Source organism: Phacochoerus africanus, chromosome 1 (assembly GCF_016906955.1).
Source record: "Phacochoerus africanus isolate WHEZ1 chromosome 1, ROS_Pafr_v1, whole genome shotgun sequence".
Classification (NCBI taxonomy): Eukaryota; Metazoa; Chordata; class Mammalia; order Artiodactyla; family Suidae; genus Phacochoerus; species Phacochoerus africanus.
In genome coordinates, this window is record NC_062544.1 from 36,649,694 (window position 1) to 36,667,333 (window position 17,640).

Consider the following 17,640-nt stretch of genomic DNA (forward strand, 5'->3'; position numbering starts at 1 on the left):
ATAAGATTAACATTCAGAAGTCAGTTGCATTTCTGTATACCAGCAATGAAAGATTAGAAAAGGAATACAAAAATACGATACCTTTTAAAATTGCACCTCACAAAATCAAATACCTCGGAATACACCTGACCAAGGAGGTAAAGGACCTATATGCCGAGAACTATAAAACTTTAATCAAAGAAATCAAAGAAGATGTAAAGAAATGGAAAGATATTCCATGTTCCTGGATTGGGAAAATCAATATGTAAAAATGGCCATACTACCCAAAGCAATCTACAGACTCAATGCAATCCCTATCAAATGACCCATGACATTTTTCACAGAACTAGCACAAACAATCCAAACATTTATATGGAACCACAAAAGACCCAGAATCGCCAAAGCAATCCTGAGGAACAAAAACCAAGCAGGAGGCATCACTCTCCCAGACTTCAAGAAATACTACAAAGCCACAGTAATCAAAACAGTGTGGTACTCGTATCAAAACAGACAGACAGACCAATGGAACAGAATAGAGAATCCGGAAATAAACCCTGACACCTATGGTCAATTCATCTTTGACAAGGGAGGCAAGAACATCAAATGGGAAAAAGGAAGTCGATTCAGCAAGCATTGCTAGGAAACCTGGACAGCTGCATGCAAAGCAATGAAATTAGAACACACCCTCACACCATGCACCAAAATAAACTCCAAATGGCTGAAAGACTTAAATAGACGACAGGACACCATCAAACTCCTAGAAGAAAACATAGGCAAAACACTCTCTGACATCAACATCATGAACATTTTCTCAGGTCAGTCTCCCAAGCAATCGAAATGAGAGCAAAAATAAACCCATGGGACCTAATCAAACTGAAAAGCTTTTGCACAGCAAAGGAAACCCAAAAGAAAACAAAAAGACAGCTTACGGAATGGGAGAAAATAGTTTCAAATGATGCAACCTGACAAGGGCTTAATCTCTAGAATATATAAGCAACTTATACAACCCAACAGCAAAAAAGCCAATCAATCAATGGAAAAATGGGCAAAAGACCTGAAGAGACAGTTCTCCAAAGAAGATATACAGATGGCCAACAAACACATGAAAAAATGCTCAACATCGCTGGTTATAAGAGAAATGCAAATCAAAACTACCATGAGATAGCACCTCACACCAGTCAGAATGGCCATCATTAATAAATCCACAAATAACAAGTGCTGGAGGGGCTGTGGAGAAAAGGGAACCCTCCTGCACTGTTGGTGGGAATGTAAACTGGTACAGCCACTACGGAGAACAGTTTGGAGGTACCTTAGAAATCTATACATAGAACTTCCATATGACCCCACAATCCCACTCTTGGGCATCTATCCGGACAAAACTCTACTTCAAAGAGACACATGCACCCGCATGTTCATTGCAGCACTATTCACAATAGCCAGGACATGGAAACAACCCAAATGTCCATCGACAGAGGATTGGATTTGGAAGAGGTGGTATACATACACAATGGAATACTACTCAGCCATAAAAAAGAATGACATAATGCCATTTGCAGCAACATGGATGGAGCTAGAGAATCTCATACTGAGTGAAATGAGCCAGAAAGACAAAGACAAATACCATATGATATCACTTATAACTGGAATCTAATATCCAGCACAAATGAACATCTCCTTAGAAAAGAAAATCATGGACTTGGAGAAGAGACTTGTGGCTGCCTGATGGGAGGGGGAGGGAGTGGGAGGGATCGGGAGCTTGGGCTTATCAGACACAACTTAGAATAGATTTACAAGGAGATCCTGCTGAATAGCATTGAGAACTTTGTCTAGATACTCACGTTGCAACAGAAGAAAGGCTGGGGGAAAAATGTAATTGTAATGTATACATGTAAGGATAACCTGACCCCCTTGCTATACAGTGGGAAAAAAAAAAAAAAGAATTCAGGTGATACTTATTCCATTATTGACCCTGCTCATACTACATATAAACACTGGATGGGAAATGACATCCTTGACCATCAAAATTAATCAGAAAATCATTCTTATATGGGAACATTTCCCATTAATAATCTGCTCACGTTTTAAGACCAGCTCCAAAAAAACTTCTGCCACGAAGCTTTTCCCTAGTTTCCAGTTGCTAACTTCTCAGTACTACCATAGCAATAGGCTAGCTCCTCTCTCCATAAGCCTTCCTATCAAACATATCATAAGGTTTTTCTTAACCAGCCTGCCTCTCAAACTAAACCATAAACCCCTCTTGGGCAACAACTAGCGCTTATCCATCCATTTTGGTATCCCCAGTACCTAGTACAGTGCCTGGTGCCTAGCAGACATTCAAAAAAAGGATTGTTGAACTAACAGAGAAAAAATCATCAACGAGATAACAAAAAAAAAAAAAGTCAACTTTTAAAACACGCTTGGCTTTTTACCTACGACCCTAGAAAACGCCTGCAGAGCTAAGTTAAAGCACAAATTAGGGCCAGAAGTTTAATAAAGAAATCGCCACCTGATGACTTTTTCAATTATGTGCTGAGAAGTGCCAGTGTATGGTTCTCGATGCAATCCTGTTCAGAGACAGAGGTAAGGACAAGGCTTCTTGTAATCTCTTCTAACCCTAGACCCCAGAATTGCCAGTGAAAGATAATTTTGGAGAGACCAAGTACCCTAGAGGAAGCTCACCTTCCCGTTCGTGGGAGGCTCCTGGATGTAAATGTTGCTCATGTTGGTCAGTGCTCAGGACGCTGTTCCTAATTGGGGATAAGAGCGAACGGTGAGTCACTAAAGCAGTCAACGTATCGGTACACGCTTCCTTAAATCTGGAGGTCGCGAAAAGCTCCAGTCTGTCAGTACCCCGCAAGGCAGCGGCACAGGTCCTATCTTTTTCTAAAGACAGCCGCTCCCGGACGCCGCCATGTTGCTCCCGGACCCGAGCACCGCTAATCCTGAGAAGGGGGCTTCCGATGGACTCTAGGGAATCAATAAAATATTATTAAGCCCCCGTGGATTAATTTAACTTGTATTAAAATTTAAAAAATAAAAATTTGTAAGTCTTTGGGTTGTTTACTTTACTACACGCGTGTGTAGATCTCATTAACTACCTCTAAACTGCCAGTAATGGTTTGGACCGTGTGTGGTCTACAATACAATTCCTCCGGAAACTGCATCAGTAGCTTCTTGGTTCCTCTATCGCCGCAGGCTTTTAGGGCCTTACCCGACTGTCATCTGGGTACCGCGACGCGCGTAGAAGGAAGCGGCGGCCGTCATTGTACGTTGTCCCCGCAGCCAGCGGTAAGCGAGCGCGCTCTCGAAAGCCTAGGGGTCCTGCAACCCCAATTCCCCGCGCCATGGCAGTTCCAGGTAAAGACCAAACGTAGAGCCCCTGGGTCTGGGCGAGGGAGGGAGCTGGTAGGGTAGATTGGGGGGCGCTGGCATAAGTAGTAGCGCCCTAGGGCGGAGGCGTTAAAATTAACATTGTCGTTTGGCTTACTTGGAAAAGTTTACAGTCCAAAAATAAACTCTAAAGGAAAGAAAGGAATTGTTTCCCCGCCCCAGCCTAGCACTGGATGGACTATGGGGAACTGTATACAGGGCGGAGCGGGGAAGGGGTGCGCGGGGAGGCGGGTGGAGACAGACTAGTAACTGTAGGCCTAGGAAGCTGTTAGCCGAGAAAAACTGACTTTAACTTTAATAAGGCTTGAAAATAAAATTTGAGGAGGCAACACTTGGAGGACCCAAGTAGCCATTGTTTGTTGTGAAAGTCGCTGGGCCGAAATGGGTCTCTGCGGTTCTACTTCTTTCTTCCTGTTTTTTGTAGTTGCGTTGTGGCCCTGGACCCGATGCTTTGCCTTTCCGGGTCTCAGTTTTTGTATCAGTAAAAGGAGATTTGTTGATATATGTGTATGGGTCCTTACAGTTCTCAGATTCCATGACCAGGGGGTGTCAACCGAAAAACAATGAACCCTGTGAAATAAGTGCTTCAGAGTTTTCCCGTTCGCAACTACTAGCTTACTTGGAAGTTCTGGTAGTGGAGTGCATCTCTTTAAACCTACTTTGCCAAGATGGGTTCTGCAGAGCACTGGTTGCAGGAGATACTTTGAAAAATAAACGCTATCCCCACCCCCACCCCTACCCACCCACCGCTCATACAACTTGGAGATTCATGATGCACTGTAGTATAGCAAAGACATTGAGAATTGCTATGGTTCAGAAGCTCTAACTTTGTTGTAACCTGCCCTTCCCAGTATTATTGGACCATGTTTATTCTGTGGAGGCCTGTGCTGAACTGTATTTTACTGTTATGGGAAAGTTGTGAAGTTCTACCAACTTAAGTTTTGGTTTGGGGGCGCGGGGGGTTGCGGTATTTTAGGAGAGGAAAGGTACATACATTCATACACATAACAACTTTTATTAAAGCTGTATTGTGTGCTAGGATACTAGGCGCCAGGAACACAGCTGCCCTTCACACAGAGCTTACAGTCGAGCAGTGAGAAGAAAGTACTAGAAAGTTAGACAAACGCATTGCAGCGAAAACACAAAGCCTTGAGGAGCATGTAATAAGGGCACCTAACAGGAGACTGGAGGGACCAGAAGAACTTTGCAAAGGATGAGGCATTTAGGATGAGACCTGAAGAATTGTGGGAGGGGAACTTGTACCCAGAGGGACTGGATATGTAAAGGAAGAAGAAATGTGTGAGAAGAGGAAGTGAAATGAAAGATGTGCCCTGTGGATGGAACTCACAATACAAATGGGAGAGAACTGAGAAATTAACTAGAGAGATAACAACAGTAGCCAATATTCACCAAGCATTTACTGTGTGTCATATTTGTCAGACACTGTGTCAAGCCTTGTATTTGATCTCATGTAACATTCACACCCTACACTGTTAGGTAGACAATACTTTTTCCATTCCACTGGCAGGATACTGAAGGACATAGAAATCAAGTAACTTGATTGAGACAGCTAGTAAGGGCAGGTCAGTCTGGCTCCTCTAGACCTTGTGTGCTTATCCATTTTGCCATGTTCTTGTTTAATTTACAAGGCAATTCTTAAGGATGTTTTAAGCCCTAACAAGGAGCTTGGATGTTTTCCTAAGGACCATAGAAAGCTATTTAAGAATTTTTAAACACACATTTTGGAAAGAGCATTCTGGCTGCACACTAGATTGGATGAGAGCTAGTTTGGAGGCAAAGTCACCAATTAGCAATAACTCTGGTAAGTTATGATGATTGATGCCTCAGGAATGGTCTCAGTAGAAAAGGAGAAAAGCAAATAGATTAGAGATGTGTTTCTGGTGATAGAATCACTGGGAATCAGTGATTGATTCACCGTAGGTGGTAAGATTTGAAATAGACCTGGGTTTCACTGTTAGGTGGTTGGGTGGGTCTATTCACTAATATAAGCAACACCTGAGAAGGAACAGTTTTTAGGGGGATGATGAATTTAGTTGGGGCTTATGTCACCGTGTAGTCTTGGAATGGCAATGTCTAATAGTAAGAGATAGGAATGGAAATATCCAATGGGCAGTAGAGAGATATAATGTGTAGCTTAGGAAGAAAGCCAGAGCTGAAGACATTAATTTGTTGTCATCCACATATGTGATAGGAGGTAAGGTCATGGAAATGAAAGCTTTTGCTCAGGTGGAATGCATAGAGTGTGAAGGGAAGGTCTGTGATTGGAGCGTGGAGAATATCAACATGTAATGGGCCAGCAGAGAAAGTCCAGCCTGCACAATAGATTTTACCTAGGTATCATGATGGGCCAAGTTAGCCCCAGTGATCCCACAGCTCCATCCAAAGGTGTCCTTCTGTTGCTGTTGCTTTCATCATTAGAGCAAGTGTTTTGAGCACCTACATAGTATAGGCACAGCTGGGGGACACAATGCCACAGCCTTGGGTCCTCGTAAAACTTAAGTCTAGTAATGAAAATGGAATGTGCTTCTTAAGAAAGAGGACAAAAGTGGAGTTCCCATTGTGGCTCAGCAGTAAATAACCTGACTAGTACATGGGTTCGATCCCTTGCCTTGCTCAGTAGGTTAAGAATCTGGTGTTGCCATGAGTAAGCTGCAGTTGCTGCTCAGATCCCGAGTTGCTGGGGCTGTGGTTTAAGCCACTAGCCACAGTTCCGATTTGACCCCTAGCCTGGCTACCATAAGTCCTTAAAAAGACAAGAAAAAAAAAAGGAAAAAGTTATTTTTTTAAAGTCTCTGTTGAAATTCTCAAGTTTAGAACAGCATTATAGCTATGTTAACCTTCTTTCAACTCAAAATAATGGTTCAAAGTGTAATAATACTAAATTGTGCCATTAAGCTAGATGGTAGGACATAGCTAAACTGTTTAAACCCGGCAAAGATCGAAATAATAGGCATGACAGCACTGTAAAAGTACAATGCAAGTGCCATTAGAAAATACAGAAAATGTTAAGGTAATTTCTTGGAGGATCGATCCAGACAGTGTAACATAGAAAAATAGGGCTCCATCAGAAACCTTTTGATATAATTATCAGGAAGGACAAGAAACCTCTTTTATTTTTAGGTATAATACTCATATAGATCCAATATGGCATTTTTGGGGTGGTCTTGTAGTGATTATTATAAGAAATGACTATAAAATATCAAGGTTGCATTCCAAAAATTATAATCTGTCTCATCTACTTTATATTCACCTATTTCAGCTGTTTTTCCACAGCAATGTGTGTAATCTTACACCATTATGTAGTTAGCATGATGAAATGTGTACTCTTATTTAGAGAAATCATGCACTCATAGTTGTTATTAAAGAAATGACACTTAAACACACTGAAATTCAAGGAGGCTTACTTTCTTTAAAAACTGTTTTTCCCATTCACAGTTGTTGAAATTAGTTCTGATATTCATGTTAATGATTAACCATTCCCCATGAAAAGTTACCTGGCAATGTTAATGATGCAGTTGGCAGGAAAATGCTTTTCTCTCTCTCCCTCTCTCACCTTCAGTGAAACCTATACAGCCAAGATAGTGAATTTCCTATAGCCAAGTTACCGTTACATTTGACATATCAAAGTGAGTCAAATTCTTAGTGCTTACTATAGCATCTTAGTAATAGAAGGATTCTAAATTATACTCCATCCAATTTCTTTTCACTCCTAAGCTATGCTGTATACTCTTTCTTTTCCCTCTAGTTCTGTGCTGTACATTGCTGCTGAAATAATTTTCCTAAATCATATATATCCAATCCTGTTATTCTTGGGAGGCAGTAACTTAATTCTTGACCCATGTCTGTGAATTTTTTATTCCTTTTCAAGTAACTTTTCAGAGCCTCAGTTTCTTTGTCTCTATAGTAAAGGAGTTGATGACTAAGCTTTCCTTCAGGCCTCAACTATTGTAAAGCCAAAGCTCCCCATCTCTGCATGAATGGAGTGCCTGCTCCTGAAATGCTGCCTAGTCACTCTTGCTGCTCTTTCCTTCCACCACTGCTGTCCTGCCTTCTACGTCTTCTGACCTGGCCAACTTTCCCAGAACTTCTCTTGTGCTTTTCTACCCACGTGCTTTTGTTATCGCTGTCCCTGCTCTGCTGTCCATATCTACCTGTGGGAAGCTTTCCTGATCTCTCACCTCAAAGTTATGCCTGCCACTTCCTCCTGCTTCCTAATAGAGCTATATGTCTTTAAAGTGGCACAGTCTAGCATGCATTACAGCTGTGGGTGCGTTAGCCAAGATAACCTAGTATATTGTAAGTTTCCTCTAGTGTAGGAACTTCATTCATGTTTATGATTTCTCTCACATCTGTTTTATTATTATGCCCATAATAGGGAAATAATGTTTAAAGGATTGATGATGAGAATTGATTGCTGCTGAGCAGAATCTAAACTTTGTGTTTAGAAAGTAAACAGACTAAGCTGGATAGCTGTCTTGCTTCTGCCTCACTAAATAGTAGATTAAATGTTTCCGTCTTTCTTCCTTAAAATAGTAATACAGCCTTTTTACTTTTCCTTTTTTTTTTTTCTTTTTAGGGCTGCACACATGGCATATGGAGGTTCTCAGGCTAGGGGTCAAATTGACGCTACAGCTGCCAGCCTACACCACAGCTCATGGCAATGCTGGATCCTTAACCCACTGAGCAAGGCCAGGGATGGAACCCACAACCTCATGGTTCCTAGTCAGACTCATTTCCACTGCGCCATGACAGGAGCTCCATAGCCTTTTTTCACTACATACTATTTGTATTTTATGAGGCAAGTGGATGAAACCATTTATACATAAATATTAACTCTTTCATATCATTAAAGTAAACAATTCTTTCATTTATTTTTAATCTCCCTTTTTATGAAGACATTTCACCTATATTAGCTCTTTCATATCATTAAACAATTCTTTGATTTATTTTTAATCTCCCTTTTTATGAAGACATTTATAACTGAAAGTGAAGACAACTGCTCTTTTAAAATGTTTACATCAGGGAACTTATTTAACCTATTTTTTTAATGCAGAGAATTTTAAATTTCTGTTGTTCTTCCAGTTTTGCCTTTAGTATAATATTTGGGGATCCCAAAGAAAGGGTTATATCTATGAATTCTTAATATAAAGCAGTAAAAAATTTAAATATTTGCTATTTTACTTTGCATTCAGCTTTAGTAGAGTACATACATATTATATAGCACCTCTATGGTGTAAAATCTGGCCACAATTTGAATTGTTTTGTCAGTTTCTGCTGTATGACATATATATATATATATATGTATATATATATCTTTTTCTCATATTATCGTCCATCATGGTGGATCACAAGTGATTGGATATAGTTCCCTGTGCTATGCAGAAGGACCTCATTGCTTATCCACTCCAAATGCAATAGTTTGCATTTACTAACCCCAAACTCCCAATCCATCCCCCTCCCTCTCTCTCCCCCTCGACCACAAGTCTGCTCTCCATGTCTGCAAGTCTGTTTCTTCTATAGATAGGTTCACCAGTGCCATACTTTAGATTCCACATATAAGTGACATCACATGGTATCTCCTTTTCTCTTTCTGACTTCACTTAGTACGAGAATCTCTAGTTCCATCCACGTTGCTTCAGATGGCATTATTTTGTTCTTTTTTATGGCTGAGTAGTAGTCCATTTTGTATATGTACCCCATTTTCTTAATCTATTCATCTGTCAATGGACATTTAGATTGTTTCCATATCTTGGCTGTTGTGAATAGTGCTGCAGTGAATATAGAGGTGCAAGTATCTTTTTGATTGAAAGTTTTGTCTGAATGGATGCCCAGGAGTGGATTGCTGGATCACATAGTAGTTATATATTTAGTTTTCTGAGGAACTCTACCCTGTTTTCCATAGTAGATGTACCAATTTACATTCCCACCAACAGTGTAGGAGCGTTCTCTTTTCTCCACACCCTCTCCAGCATTTATTTGTAGTCTTATTAATGATGCCATTCTGACTGGTGTGAGGTGGTACCTCATTATAGTTTTGATTTGCTTTTCTTTTAATTAGTGAAGTTGGGTGTTTTTTCATGCGCCTATTGGCCATACAGATGTCTTCTTTGGAGAAATGTCTGTTTAGGTCTTCTGCTAATTATTCAGGTGGGCTCTTTGTGTTTTTTTTTTTTTTTACTGTTGAGTTGTATGAATTTTAAAAGCAGGAGAAATTGATGTTATCTCTAAGGGTCACCAAATAATGATAACTTAAGTTAAAATGGAGTAATCAAACATAAAACTTAAAAGTTGTACAAAACAGAAAAGCAATCTAATTTGGGTCTAATCAAATTAAAAGTGAAAAGAATGGAAAGAGGTGATTACAATTGATAATTACTGAATACAAAGAAAACTTATTTACTTAAGCCCTTTACTTTTAAATTTAAATGATTACAGAAAATATTTTTTTAAAAAAAGAAAATATTTTAATATAAAGAAAACTTTTACAGGCTTCCCTAAAATTTGAAAATATACTGCACAAGAGAAATGTAATATTAAATTCCAAACATCACAGTTAAAGTTCCCAGTGGAAAAATTATTGATTTTGGAAACAGGTAATGTAAAATTTCAAGAGAATAAATTTAGGTCATTAGGACGGCTTGCCATACCTTTGGAGGCCACTGAACAACCTGAGGCAACTGTCGGGAACTTTGCATCCCTTTGTGTCACATTTTGTCATTCCTTTTATTTTTGTCCCTGTTTTTCCATCTTTTCTAAACTTTCTTTTTTCCATCTTTGCCCTACTCTTTCTTTTTTAAAAATTTATGCCAACTGCTAAGACATAAATCATATTCATATATGTTAAAATGCACAATGACAAATATACAGCTTGAAGAACTATATACAGATTTTGACTATTTCCATCACTCCAGAAATTTCCCTTTTGCCTCTGTCATTTCCCACAATTTCTCACTTCACAGCAATCATTATTTTGATTTCTTTTGTCCTTTTGTTACGTTTCTTCTAGTACCTACATGCCTCAGGTGAACGAGTGACACTGCAAACACTACCTAGTTTCATAGCTGGCAATTGGGAGCTATAGACGTCACTGATTCCCAACTGCTGAAGTATTTTTCTGAAGTTTATAACTTCAAAGCAGCAAATATTTGTTGAGGACCACCTAGCCACCCTGCACTGTGCTAAGCACCAAATTTATACAAAATGCTGCCTGGTCCCAAATATAAAGAAACTGACATTCTCTACTCCTTTAAGTTGCTGGGAGAGGAATGACCCCTATCATTCAAGTTCAAGAGAATTCTAGATTCAGAGTAAGTCTTTGTTAACATTTAACAAATACAAGAAATAAAGACTTTTGTAATTTGTTCTGAAAACCATCAATTAATAGAATTTTTTGGAAAATTTGCAGTGTAGCTTCTCAGAGGAACTTACAGTGCAGAGTTCCTGTCATGGCACAATGGAAACGAATCCGACTAGGAACCATGAGGTTGTGGATTTGATTCCTGGCCTCGCTCAGTGGGTTAAGTAAGGATCTGGCATTGCCATGAGCTGTGGTGTAGGTCGCAGACACAGATTGGATCTGGCATTGCAGTAGCTGTGGCGTAGGCCTGCAGCTGAAGCTTCGATTTGACCCCTACTCTGGGAACCTCCATATGCCATGGGTGTGGCCCTAAAAGGCAAAAAAAAAAAAAAATTTACGGTGCAATCTTTGCCTTTTGTCAAAGAATAATTTCATGATAGCAGCTCTTCTTAGTGTTGGAGCTTGGTTTGTTTGAGGGAGGCTTTTGGTTTAGTTTTTGAGAAGGTAATCCATTCACACATTTCAAATTTTAGAGCGAAAGTTCTAAAGTGAAAGGGGTGTCTCTCTCCCTCCTGCCCTGGACCCAGGACTCCTTTCTTATGGTAGCCAATGGATATCTTGCAGAGATGTTTTTATGTATCTCTATATATTAATATAATCTAATATAATCTGTATTGTGTGTATGTGTATATATGTATTTTTCCTTTCATACAAATGGCAATGTACTGTAAGCACTGTTCCACATTTTGTTTTTTTTCTTTATATTTTAGAGATCATTGCATATCCTTAAGTAAAGATCATCTTTATTCTTTGATGCCATAATTGATGGCTGAATTATTTCATCTCTTTTACTATTGTAAATAATGCTGATGTGAATAACTTTACACATAGGACAGTATGCATTTGTGCAGGTAAATTGAGAGGATTAATTCCCAGATGTGGAAGTGCTGTATCAAAGTAGTATGTCCCTTAGTAGTTCTGATAGATTTTAATCAGCTTTCCATGGGGATGATACTAATTTATACTCCTACCAACAATATATGGGAGTAAGTCCTCCCCCACACCCTCTTTAACCTTTTCAACTTTTGCTATTCTGATAAGTGAAAATGGAATCTCTGTATAGATTTTAATGTACATTCAATTTATTATGAATGAGACTGAGCATCTTTCTGTGTGTTCAGAGTTGTTTCTATTTTTCTGTGTTCTTTCTGTTCAATTCCTTTCCCTCCCCTCCCTGTTGGTTTATGGTCTTTTCTTAATGATTTGGTAGGTTTTATTTATTTCTATTTTCATTTCTTACTTTTGTCTTTTTAGGGCCTCACCTGCGCTGTATGGAGATTCCCAGGCTAGAGGTCGAATCAGAGCTGTAGCTGCTGGCTTAAGCCACAGCCATAGAATGCCAGATCCGAGCCATGTCTATGACCTATACCACAGTTCACAGCAATGTCAGGTCCTTAACCCACTGAGCGAAGCCAGGGATCGAACTTGCATCCTCATGGATACTAGTCAGATTTGTTTCCACTGAGCCACGATGGGAACTCCTGCTTTGGTAGATTTTATAGACCAGGAATCATTGCCCAAATATCCTTCTCCCCAAGTTTTCATATGTCTTTGGAGTTTGCTTTTTGTGGGCTTTGCCATTCAAATTTTTTATGTAGTGAAATTTACAAGTTTTTATTTGAAGGCTTTTGGATTATAGATCATGATTATCTAATGGCCTTTGAATTGACAGCAGAATGAACATTTCAAAGGAAGCATGGTCTATTACTCTAGCAAACTATAAAGAGGAGTGGAACAAAATACAGCATGGGAACCTAAGGTGGGGAAATGGATAGTTTGTTGGAATAAGGACCTCCCAATATAGTCTCGCTATTCAGTTTGCCAAGGATCTCAAGTACCATTGTATCGGCAGAGTTCTTGTTCCAGACAGCAGAAACTGACTAGTTACTTTAAGCATGTAAGGAAAAGATAACCAGAGAGCTCACAGAATCTAAGAAAAGACTAGATGATAAAGGCTCAGAAAATAGACAAGGGCAAGGGAACCCATAGCCAAGATCTGGCACAGGCCCAGACCTGGTTAGGGCTGCAGCTGCCAGTGGCTCCACTACCCCTAGAAACTGGGTTCTAACAGCAGAATGAACTAACTGACTCCATTTCATTGTGTCTCTTGTCCAGATTTATTGTGTCTGTTGCATCAGATCCAGAAATCCAGGTAGAAGCATTTAGTTGGCCAGTCACAAAAACTATAAACAAATGAAGCTTGAAATCCTAACTTAACCAAAAACTGATGAGGAAGTAGCTGACATGAAATTATTTAGAGTTCTGGTTATATTTCCCTTCCATGTGAAAATTACAACCTTGTTAAAGATGAACTGCTCTGAAAAACTTTCATATTTTGCTCATTCTAAAAATATGAGATACTTGAATGATGAGTTTTACCAATGTCCTTAGTCAAAAATGGCCTAATTTCTAATATATGCTGAGATGAGATCATTTTGAATCTATCCCTTAAAACATTTTTAGTTTGTTGTAGGAGTGGTAATGGTGCATTTAGCAGTTTTGTTCGGTGTTACTCAGTGTCTGTGGTTTCTACGGGAACAAACCTAACATTGACCAGGATTCTCTGAGTTTTTTTTTTTTTTTTCCCAACATGCAGTTATTTCATAATGAAAGAGCCTGATTTTATTATTAATCCAGTTTTATTCCACAGTTGTGGTACAGTGCAACATGTGTGTTTCTACACCCTGCAATAAACCCCACAGGTTGATGAAAAAAAATGAGGTTGGGGGACAACATTCAAAAACTTCATCGGTGATACATTAAAAAAAAATCATAGGGACCTATTTGCACATGTTAGTTCATTAAAAGATACATAAATACTAGAATAAATGAGGTACTGCAACCTTTGAAAAATCTGAAGTTTGCTGTAGAAGTGGAGTTCAAAAGAATTGCAGCTTGTGAGTTATTCTGAAGTAATGGTAGGAAGGTGATGATACAAAATCAGGTAGGAAGTTGTAACACCAGGTGTAGATGGGTACTGCTCACAGCACTCTGGTGAACTGAGGTCGCTAGGAAGTTTTGAGATGTGTCTGTGTGTTTTGAGGCTTTGGGCAAATGGATGCAGTTTTCTGTATTCACCTTGTATGTTTCATGGACACACGGCTCAAATTGTTTCCTCTCATATATTATGTTTATGTTTTTAAAACAAACAGTGTAGCAGAACTGACTGTATTTTTACTAGAACAACTGGATAATATATTTTAGGGGAAATGACTAATATTCGACTCTATAAAATTAAAGCAATGGTTTGAAAATTATCTTTCTTTTCAAATTAGCTGTATTTGGAGTTCCCTTCATGGTGCAGCACAAACGAATCCAACTAGGAACCATGAGGTTGCAGGTTTGATCCCTGGCCTTGCTCAGTGGGTTAAGGATCCGGCGTTGCTGTGAACTGTGGTGTAGGTTGCAGATGCAGCTTGCATCTGGCCTTGCTGTGGCTCTGGCGTAGGCCAGGCAGCTACACCTCTGATTTGACTCCTAGCCTGGGAATCTCCATATGCCACTGGTGAGGCCCTAAAAGGACAAAAGACAAAAAATAAAAATAAATAAATAAATAAAATTAGCTGTATTTGCACTAAATGTACTGTATCGTTAAACTAAGATATCTTAATTTGAAAGGTTTAGGAGTTAGATGCCCTTCATTAAGGAAATAGAGTAACACTGTACTGGCCCCTGAGTGGTCAATGGAAGCCCTTGTTGGAGGTTAAAGTCAGTTTCAGATATATATCTGTATCTATTTATCTATCTATACACACACACATATACATAAATATACATATATACATGTGTATATATAAAGACACATATATTTTCAATGGAATATTATTCAGTTATAAAAAGAATACTATTCTGGTGTATGCCACAATATGGATAAACCTTGAAAACATTATGCTAGGTTAAATAAGCCAGGCACAAAAAAAAAACACTGTATGATTCCACTTGTATGAGGTACCCAGAATAGGCAAATGCAAAGAGATAGAAAGCAGAATAGAGATTACCAGGGCTAGAGGGAAAGGGAAACAGACAATTATTGTTTAATGGGTACAGTAACTGGGAAGTTTTGAAAATAGTGTGATGTTGTATAACATTGTGACTATACTTAATGCCACTGAACTGGTTAAAATGGTAAACTTTTATGTTATGTGTATCTTATCATAAAAAGTCAGCTTTAATTTATTTCCTCTGTTATTTGTATCTTCAATATTACCTGCATGTACCATTAATTATATAGAGATACTATAAATACTTCTAAACATTGATCAGACTGAATGTGTGATTGGTTTATTTTCTCTTGTCAAAATGTAAGTGCCGAACTGAGATGTTTCTTTTTTTAATAGCCCAGCAATTAAAGTATTTTTTCTGGAATTTCACTATTTCCTTTTTAAACAAAATAGAATTTTTTTTTCCTCTAAGAGAAAGCAGAAAAACATTTGTTAACCTGAATGTTTACATATATATCTAGTCAATTATTTTACATTTGTCAGACAGCCTAAGTAGTCTGGAATTTCTTCTGCAGTACTATGGGATTCCTGGATTGTTGATGCTTTTGACTATGTTACTGAATTGTTTTGAATTAGAGAAAAAAAATGTGTTCTTTAAGTATTTGTCAAGGAAATAATTTGAGTAAATTGGCTTTTCCAATGATTTATAATAATTATAATAATTGAGTACTCTTCCTAAGTTAGGTCAGGGATGATTATATTTTTAAGAAGTAAATTCTACTAGAAGTGGTTTTCTTAGCTTCTCCATGTGATGAAGCATTTTTAACTTGTTTATATATTTCCTAAAATGTTACCCAATTGTATTTCAGGTTGCAACAAGGACAATGTTCGAGCAGGCTGTAAAAAATGTGGCTACCGTAAGTAAATTAAATAATAGTATTTGTGCAGTGAATCGTTACCTTTTGGGGCAATATAATTTAACATCCTGATTTTAGGGCCCTGAGTGTAGTTCTTTAGCCCTGAATAGCTCAGGTTTGTAAATAATTCAGAAATCCCTCTGTCAGCACTAAATACTCATTTTTCTCTTCTACTATAGACGTGGTCACAGGTGGCTACATTGCTGGTGACTAGCAGAGATATTGTGGAGTACAAGTAAAGTAGATTCAGAAGTCTGGAGAAGGTATATTCCCCGAAAAAATACATAGAGGAATTCGCCTATGGTGCAGTGGGTTAAAGATCCCACGTTGTCACTGCAGCAGCTTGGGTCATTGCTGTGGTGCAGATTTGATCCCTGGTCCAGGAACTTCCACCTGCCATGGGCATGCCAAAAAAAGAAGTACATAGATACTTATTCTATTATTCCTTACCCTGTAGGTACCAGATGGAGAGGGGAAAACAATGAAAACTATGTATGAAAGGCTTCCTATTTGTGAGTTAAGTCTTGGTAAGGGTGAAATTGGCCCCAGAATTTCTAATTACTGGCAAAAACATGATTTAAACAATCTCCACTATGATGAATGGAATGGAAAAGTAAACTTCAACATACGTGATAATGGGAGTTCCTGGTGGCCTGGCAGTTAAGGATTCAGCATTGTCACTGCTGTGGCTCAGGTTACTGCTATGATCCCTGGCCTGGGAACTTCAGTATGCCTCATGCATAGCCAAAGAAAAAGAAATATGCAATTATGTAGTCTAAATTAGTACTTACGTAAGCAAATATGATTTCTCCAGGTAAATGTAAATTCCTAAAGCCTTGAAAACAGATCTAATTGTAGCATTATGGTTCTTTCTAAGTTGTTCAGAGAACATGCAAATGAGCCTGCATTGTTACAACTCCAATTCATAGCAGTTATTTTGTAACAAAATAAATATAATTTGAAAAAAAAATGTTTTCCATACAAGAACACATAATAAAAGAGAACTTGCAACATAAATCTCTATCAGAAGGGATAAAAATAAATGCATTCTGGGAAACCAGGTCATGTGCCTCCAAGCAAAAGCTGAAACCTGGCTCTACTGAAGCTTGCTCAGCTAGTAAAAGTGGACATATAAGTATACGTATCTTTCATATAAGTAAAAACTCCTGAAGAATGAGCTTGCATGCAAGCTCTGAGTATAATGAAATACTTTCTCTTTTTTAAATTTGCTTATATTTCTACTTGGTTTAAATTCTTTCAATCCTTGCTAATTTCATTGATTTACCCAAGATTAGGAGTACATACATAAGGAGCAAAACTACAAAGATAAGCAAAGAAGACATACATAAGTGAGGCTAGTGGTTCTCTGGGGGAGAGGCACACACAAGATTAGTTAAGGTTCTGGTTGCAGTCTGTATCTTAACCTGAGATGTGAATATGCAGCTAGTTAGTAATTCTCTTTCAACTGTAAATATCCATTTTATATACACCTCTAGTGTGTATGATGCACTTAATAATAGATTGTTTGAATTTTTAACATTTAAAAAAGACAAAGTATTATATATATAAATGCTATACTCATTTCAAAATCTAGAATGGATTTCCCAGTCTGTCTACTAATATCAGTTCAGCTACTTAGACTTATTTTAACTTAAGACTTGCAGTAAAGCTGGAGTTCCCACTGTGGCACAGCTGGTTAAGAAATCAGTTGCAGTGGCTTGGATCACTGCAGAGGCACAGGTTCGATCCTTGGTCCAGTGCAGTGGGTTAAAGGATCCTGCATTGCCACAACTTTGACAAAGTTCACAGCTGCAGCTTGGATTCAATCCTTGCCCCAGGAACTTCCATATGCTGTGGCCGTGGCCATAAAAAAAAATAAAAAAATAAAAATAAAAAAAGACGTAGTAAATCAATTAAAATTACTTTTTTAGAAATAGAATATTTGTTGATCTAGTTTCTTCACTGCTATTTTATTTTAGATAATAATGGAAGCATCTGTAGTAATTTACTTTTTTTAGAGAAGCCAAGTAAGCAA

General features: G+C 38.3%; 2 protein-coding genes across 3 annotated transcripts in view; one reads left to right on the top strand and one right to left on the bottom strand.

The window, feature by feature from the left end:
• Positions 1-3,256, bottom strand: part of CWC27 (CWC27 spliceosome associated cyclophilin) — a 254,402-nt gene extending 251,146 nt beyond the window's left edge. The window contains exons 1-2 of one of the 2 annotated variants that reach the window (XM_047753105.1): positions 3,191-3,256; positions 2,659-2,726 (exon numbers count right to left, since the gene is read on the bottom strand). In XM_047753105.1, the coding sequence (XP_047609061.1) occupies positions 2,659-2,700 (42 nt within the window). In that variant the 5' untranslated portion in view covers positions 2,701-2,726; positions 3,191-3,256. Of the gene's footprint in view, positions 1-2,658; positions 2,727-2,829; positions 2,947-3,190 lie in introns of those variants that run through there. The other variant, XM_047753024.1, reaches the window with a different exon arrangement.
• The window catches only part of SREK1IP1 (SREK1 interacting protein 1), a 43,839-nt gene continuing 29,341 nt past the window's right edge, over positions 3,143-17,640 (top strand). Inside the window, exons 1-2 of the mRNA XM_047753420.1 lie at positions 3,143-3,336; positions 15,558-15,605. Coding sequence (XP_047609376.1) covers positions 3,324-3,336; positions 15,558-15,605 — 61 coding nt within the window. The 5' untranslated portion in view covers positions 3,143-3,323. The remainder of the gene's footprint in view (positions 3,337-15,557; positions 15,606-17,640) is intronic.